This window comes from Vombatus ursinus, unplaced genomic scaffold, assembly GCF_900497805.2.
Source record: "Vombatus ursinus unplaced genomic scaffold, bare-nosed wombat genome assembly UNPS02013199.1, whole genome shotgun sequence".
In the NCBI taxonomy this organism is placed as follows: domain Eukaryota; kingdom Metazoa; phylum Chordata; class Mammalia; order Diprotodontia; family Vombatidae; genus Vombatus; species Vombatus ursinus.
Window position 1 is genome coordinate 38,758 of NW_020952977.1, and position 7,125 is coordinate 45,882.

Genomic DNA, 7,125 nt, shown 5'->3' on the forward strand with positions numbered 1-7,125 from the left:
CCTTCTAATCTTTTCAACACTCCACTCACATTGTTTTGGAGACATGCTGTAGCTCATCTCTTTCACTTCCTTTCTTCCTTCCTTCCTTTCTTTCTTTCCTTCTTTTGCACTTGGGGTTAAATGACTTGCCCAGGGTCACACAGCTAGTAACTGTCTGAGGTCAAATTTGAACTCAGGTCCTCTTGACTCCAGGGCCAGTACCTCATCCACTGCACCTCCTAGCCGCCAGCTTTTCTTTTTCATAAAATGTGGTGCTCAAATTTGAACACGGTACTCCAGGGGTGGCCTGGGCAGGGCCCAAGACAGTGAAACGATCTCATACCGAACACTGCCTCTCAGTTAGGTCTAGGCTAGATGCTAGAGCTGGAAGAAGCCTCAGAACAGTGTCTGAGCTGGAAGAGTCCAGAAGACACCGGACACAGACCCTAGAGGTCATGCAGTCCAATCTCTTTAGTTTACTGTTGAGGAAACTGAGGTTCAGAGAGGGGAAGGGACTTGGAAAGGCAGCCCCGTATAAAGGAAAGAGCATCAAATCTAGAACCTGCGTTCACTAGCTGAGTAATGCTGAGCAAACCACTTCTCCTTTTTTGAGCCTCAGTTTTCTCATCTGTAAAAGGGGAATACCAATGCCCACAGTCCTTGCCTCACAGGGTAATTGTGAGCAACCTGTTTCTGTAGCTGGAGATGCAAATGAGTGCTTTTTTTGGTCCATGCGTGACTTCACCAGTGTGGGAATTCCCAGCATGGAAATTCCCTTCATTGGTGCAGATCAGCAATCGGTCCATCCTTTATGATCTAGGAGAGCTTCCTTGGGTACTGAGACGTTATAAGGGACTGGCCCAGGGTCTCAAGGCAGGTATGTGTCAGAGGCAAGACTGAAACCCAATGCTGGCCCTCTATCCACTATGCCAGGCCTCCTTTCTGGGTTATTTCCATCACCCAAGATCAGATAGGAAGTTAGAGGCAGAGCTAAGACTTAGATTCAGTTCTCCTGGTTTCCAGTCCAGGATTTTTCTTCCATTAGAAACAGCTAAGTGGTGTAATGGTTAGAGCACTGAACCTTGAGTCAGGAAGACCTGAGTTCAAATCCAACCTCAGACACAGGCACACACTTAACTTTTGCCTTTCTCAGTTTCCTCATCTGTAAAATGGGGATAATAATAGCACCTACCTTCCAGGATTGGCATGAGGACCAAATGATATGGGCTTCACAAACCTGAAAGCTCTGTGTAAATGTCAGCTACGATGAGTATTCTGCTTTCCCATCCTGACGGCTACATCTCTCCCTCACTAATATCCCCTCTCTCCCCCAGCTTCCTCCTCACCTGTGTGGCCCTGCTCTCCAGCTATTCCATCCACTTACTGCTCAAGTCTTCAGGGATTGTAGGTAAGAGGACTCTTCAGAAAGCCAGTCTCTACAACCTCCAAAAAGCCTTCCTAGATTTACCATAGCCCCGGGTAGCAAGGCCCCAAGCCCAGACTTCAGGTACCAGGCCCGGGTATAAGTTTGGAAGGCTCGGACCTCACCGTTCTGATGCCCTGCCTAAAGCCATCTCTCACATCCTCCAGGTATCCGGGCCTATGAGCAGCTGGGCTATCGTGCCTTTGGAACACCAGGGAAGCTGATGGCAGCAATAGCTATCACCCTACAGAACATTGGAGGTGAGGGAACAGGTGCTACCCCTTTGTCTGGCTGCACTCACACCCTTTAGGCAAATTATTTAATCTTCCTGAGTTACACTTCCCTATGGAAAGTAGACAAGTCACTAAGTCCTAGTGTGAATTTGGGCAAGCCCCTTTGAGTCTCAGTTTTACCGTCTGTGAAATGGGGGCATTGGGTTAGGTAATCTCTGAAGTCCTAGATTAGATAAATACCTAGTCCCTTTGATTCCCTTGCCTGGTTTATATGGTCTCCTGTGATTCCAGTAGGGTGGGGTGGGTGCTCACCTAGGGTGTCATCCCATTCAAATTAGGGCCACCCCTGGGGTTCTGTGACAACCTAATGGTGCCGAAGCCTGGGCTCATCTCCGCCACACCCCCCTTCCCCACCCCCCACCCTTCTCCACCCTCCCACCTCATCATCCCTCTCTCTCTCACTAATATCCCTATGAGCCATTGGGAAAGGAACAGGGAACATGGCTGATGCTTCTCCTGCTACATCCCCCCAACTGCTCCCTCTACCTCCTTCCCTAGCCATATCCAGTTACCTGTACATCGTGAAATCTGAAGTGCCCCTGGTCATCCAGACCTTCCTCAATCTACCAGAGAAAACCTCGTAAGAGTCATTCCTATTCCTAGCCTGAGAACCAGGGAACCAGGGGAGGGACAGAAGGGATGGTCCTCGGGGTGGAGAGGGAAAGCAGGATGCCGTGGGGGCAGGGGATGAGCCTATCCTGAGAACTGAGACATTCTGGGAGTGGAGAAGGGAGAAAGGGGGCCGGGAATCGTCCGTTTCCATAGGAGCGATGGGCCTGCACTGGGGAGGAGAGATGGGCTAGTCCAGAATTGGAGAGGGATAATGGCCTGTCTTTGAGAGCACAGAGTGTGGGGTCTGACCCTGGCTGACAGAAGGGGAGGGGGTGTAGTGTTGAGGGAGGCCCTAGATTCTTGGTTCCCTCTAAAGGAAGGAGGAAGAGGTGGGGATGTGACAGCCCAGGCCAGACTATTTCCAGGCCAGGACCTCCCCTTGGTTTGCTCTGCTCATTTGCTCCCAGGCCCACACCCCTGGGCCTGGGGCCACGAGCCAGGAATTCCCCACCCCTCCCCCTCACTGGGCCTGGGCTTCTTTCCGAGCCAGGTGCCATGCATGGGGCCTGTCACTTTAAGGAAGCACAATTTGGTCTTGGTACTAGTTATTAATACTCCTGATGGCCTCTCTGTGCCCTTTCCCCTCCTCTGACCCTCTCTCCCTTGCGTTTCTCCTCTTTCTCTTCTTGTGCTGATTCCTTCCCCTGCTTCTCCCCTCTGACCCTCTGTATTCCCTGGGCCCAGCTTTCAAGAAGGAATCACCAAATTATCCATGCCTCTCTAGACCCTCAGCTCCTCTTCTCCTTCCTATCCCACTTTCAGTGGGGCAAGGCAAGTTAAAGCTGAGGACTTCAAGGCAATATTGAGGCAAAATGACTTGATTTAGCATTTTTAGACCTGTGTTGGAGACTCAGCTCTCTGCTCACTGATTTTGTGATCTTGTGAAGCCCCTTTCCTCTCTCTGGCCTCAGTTTCCCCATATGTACAATGAGGGAGGCTGGAGTGCCTGATATCCAAGGCTCCTTCTAGCTGTAACTAGAAGGAGATTCTGTCATCCAAGAATCCCAGGGTTTCCAGAAGGTCCTGCCTTTGGCCCGGGGATAGATGTCTCTACTCTCTGTTCCCTTTGCTGCAGGGGTCGAGCAGGGGAGGGGGAGGGGGTGCGGTGAGGCTTGTGGGAGCTAGGCCCAACAGCAACTCCCCCACCCTCATGGGGGGAGGTGGAGGATGACTGGCCCAAGAAAGGGCGAGGTCAGGGAGAGGGTTTAGCTCTTAAGCTCCTGCTATTTTTAACTTAAGGCCTCTGGGGTTAAACCCCCCATAGCCCAGATTATGCCCAATGATGTAGGCTCTGCATCTCTGCTGGCTACTGAGTCTAAGGCCCTGCTCCTGCCCAGGCCAGGAGCCTTCCCCTGGACCCTGGAAGGGGACCTCAGAGGCTGTTCCCTTCCAGTCCCGGCCACAGAGGGCCGAGGACCGGACCGGCACGTGCCCTTGGGAAGGGGTGGGAATGGGAGAACAAAAAGCTAAATTGGAGCAGGGTCAGGATTCCAGGAGACTCCTGAGGAGTAATACCCCTCATTGCTCCCGAATCCTCATTCCCAGGCCACCTGAGCCCTCCCCTAGCCCTTGCCTGACTTCCCAGCTCCCTCACCATCTCAGGGTCCCCAGCCTTGACCTCTCCCCTACGCACATCCTGCAAGGGGGCTCATTCTGGGCTGCTGGGGTGCACTGGGGAGGCTGCCTCCAGGGAGAAGGTCAGGGGGGCCGGGGCTCCTGAGGTGGGAAGCGAGGGGCCCCAGGGGACAGGACCATGTCTCTCCCTTCACACCAGGCATCCCTGACGCCTCTTCAGAGGCAGTTCTGAGACCTTCTGTTCTATGCCCTCTCCTTCCCCTTCCCTCCAGGGATTGGTACATGAATGGGAACTACCTGGTGATCCTGGTCACAGTCACCATCATCCTGCCCTTGGCTTTGATGAGGCAGCTGGGTAAGAGGCGGGGCGCGGGCTGGGCTGGAGGGGACGTTGGCTGCAGGGGGGGGGGGGGAAGCGGGTGGTCCTGGTGCCCTCGAGGAATGGGATGGGGCTGGGGTGAGGACAGGGGGACAGGCCTTCTGTTCTCACCCTCCCACCTCTACCCTTAGGATACCTGGGCTATTCCAGTGGCTTCTCTCTCAGCTGCATGGTGTTCTTCCTGATTGCAGTAAGTGAGGCCCCCTGCCCCCCCCACCCTGCCCCCACCTCTGAGGTGGAAACATGGCCCCTATCTCCAGGGATCCCAGTTGGGAGGGGGGAGACACGGTCCTAACCTGTGGGAGACTCCAATATCAGGGGAGAGATAACTCTGCAGGAAGCTAGGTCACGCTGGGTGAATTCTGAGCACCTGGGACTAGACAATAGGGTCATTGCCAGCTGAGCGCAGTGTGGGTGTCCATACTCCCCATCGCTGACCATGAGCATAGGGAGCCTGACGATGCCTGTGTTGGGTACTCAGTAGCATCCTTACTCCCCCAGGTCATCTACAAAAAGTTCCAGGTCCCGTGTCCACTGTCCACATTCTCTGCCAATGTGACGGGGAATACCAGCCATGTGCAAATCATCATGAAGGATTCCTCGGGTGGGGACCCCCTCATCCAGGCCTCCAGTGACGAGAGCTGTGTCCCCAGCTTCTTTACCCTCAATACGCAGGTGTGCTGGGGCCAACTGCGGTCAAGTGGGTGGGTGCCAGCCCTCAAGGGTGGGGAGGGAGGCCCTTGGAACACTGAGGTCCCTCACCTCCAGGGTCGAGGCTTTGTATTATGCCCTGGCTGGAGGTCCCTCAGGCAGGTGGGGAAGGTCCATGCCACTAAGGGCCAACAGCACCTCCTATTGTCCACAGACAGCATACACCATCCCAATCATGGCCTTCGCTTTCGTCTGCCACCCAGAGGTGCTGCCCATCTACACAGAGCTCAGGGAGTGAGTATGATCAGGGTGAAATGGGAAGAACGCTGGATTTGAGGTCAGAAGACCTAGAGTCAAATCCTGGCTTTGTTACTTCCTAAGTGACCCTGGGCAAGTCACTTAACCTTGGTAGGTTCCAATTTCCTCATCTCTAAAATGAGGGGGTTGAACTAGAATGACTTCTGATTTACTAGCTCTGAATCTGTAACCCTGTGACACTTCTGAGAGGCAATGGGAAGGAATGGAAATAACCCTCATCTAAGAATTAAGAAATCCATGCTCTTACTTATTGGCTGTAAGACCTTGGGCAAATCCCTTTCCCTCCTAAGTCTCCTCATTTGTAAAATCTATACCATGGTGCCACTTGAGAGACAGGAGGATATGATGGGAAAAGCCCTGATCTGAAAAGCAGGATAGCTGGATTGGATAGCCCATTTTTTATCTCTAGGCCTCAATTTCCCCATATGTAAATTGAAGGGATTGGAGCAGTGGAACTGTAAGGGTCCTTCCAACTTGAACCCTTCATGTTCCATATCCAAGCGTCTTTCGAGCTGGGACCCTTCATGTTCCATATCCAAGGGCCCTTCCAGTTTGGACCCTTCATGTCCCATATCCAACGGTCCTTCCAACTCTGACCCTTTATGTTCCATATCCAAGGGTCCTTCCAGCTTGGACCCTTCATGTCCCATATCCAAGGGTCCTTCCAACTCTGACCCTTCATGTTCCATATCCAAAAAGGTCCTTTCAACTCTGACCCTTCATGTCCCATATCCAAGGGTCCTTCCAACTCTGACCCTTTATGTTCCCTATCCAAGGGTCCTTCCAGCTTGGACCCTTCATGTCCCACATTCAAGGGTGCTTCTGGCTTGGACCCTTCATGTCCCATATCCAAGGGTCCTTCTGGCTTAGACCCTTCATGTCCCATATCCAAGGGTCCTTCCAGCTTGGACCCTTCATGTTCCATATCCAAGGGTCCTTCCAACTCTGACCCTTCATGTCCCATATCCAAGGGTCCTTCCAACTCTGGACCCTTTATGTTCCATATCCAAGGGTCCTTCCAGCTTGGACCCTTCATGTCCCACATTCAAGGGTACTTCCGGCTTGGACCCTTCATGTCCCATGTCCAAGGGTCCTTCCGGCTTGGACCCTTCATGTCCCATATTCTAAGGGTTCTTCCAGTTCTGATCTTCTATGATAAGATATAACAGACCAGGAACTGGACTTAGAGTAAAAGACCTGAGTTCAAAACCTTCCTCTAATATTTACTAGCTGTGTGACCATGGTCAATCACTCAACCTCTCTGAATCAGTTTCCTCATCCATACAATTATTTTTCCCATGAAAAGGGATGATATCACTTATGATACCTTCCTCACAGGATTAGAGACAACGTATATAAAACATACACCTGAAAGCAGGACACATCTATGGCAGTAACAGTTATTGTTCTAAGGACCTGCATTTGTCTTTTGCTCAATCTTGCTCCTTCCTCGTGACCCCACCCCCAACTCTAGCCTCCAGGAATAGACTTCATTCCTGGGCACTGACTATGCGGGGAGAGGGGAGAGCAATCTCTGGTGCTTAATCCAACTGTTGCTCCCCTACAGCCCCACTAAGCAGAAGATGCAACACATATCCAACTTGTCCATTGCTGTCATGTATGTGATGTATTTCATGGCTGCCCTCTTTGGCTACCTCACCTTCTATGGTATGAGAAAAGTAGGCATAGAAGCCAGATTAGGATGTGGGTCCCCATGGGCTAGGGGAAAAAAGAAGCCAGGTGTCAGGGGCTATATTCCCAAAACCTAAGTGAGTCTTCGACGCCAGGGGTCAGTCAGTCATTCAAGTGCCTGGCATGGTGCTAAGTGCTGGTGATCCCTGACCCAATTGGGTCTGGGAGGGCAGGGGTCAGAGGCTGCATCCCCTAGACCTGGG

At 52.3% G+C, this 7,125-nt stretch overlaps 1 protein-coding gene across 2 annotated transcripts in view; it reads left to right on the forward strand.

Annotated features, from left to right (window-relative positions):
- Window positions 1-7,062, forward strand: part of LOC114040465 (sodium-coupled neutral amino acid transporter 3-like) — a 28,102-nt gene extending 21,040 nt beyond the window's left edge. For both annotated transcript variants that reach the window (XM_027858580.1, XM_027858579.1), the window contains 8 exons: window positions 1,314-1,387; window positions 1,570-1,662; window positions 2,194-2,275; window positions 4,155-4,237; window positions 4,393-4,451; window positions 4,763-4,936; window positions 5,127-5,206; window positions 6,798-7,062. In XM_027858580.1, the coding sequence (XP_027714381.1) occupies window positions 1,314-1,387; window positions 1,570-1,662; window positions 2,194-2,275; window positions 4,155-4,237; window positions 4,393-4,451; window positions 4,763-4,936; window positions 5,127-5,206; window positions 6,798-6,999 (847 nt within the window). In that variant the 3' untranslated portion in view covers window positions 7,000-7,062. The remainder of the gene's footprint in view (window positions 1-1,313; window positions 1,388-1,569; window positions 1,663-2,193; window positions 2,276-4,154; window positions 4,238-4,392; window positions 4,452-4,762; window positions 4,937-5,126; window positions 5,207-6,797) is intronic.
- The last annotated feature ends 63 nt before the right edge of the window (window positions 7,063-7,125 follow it).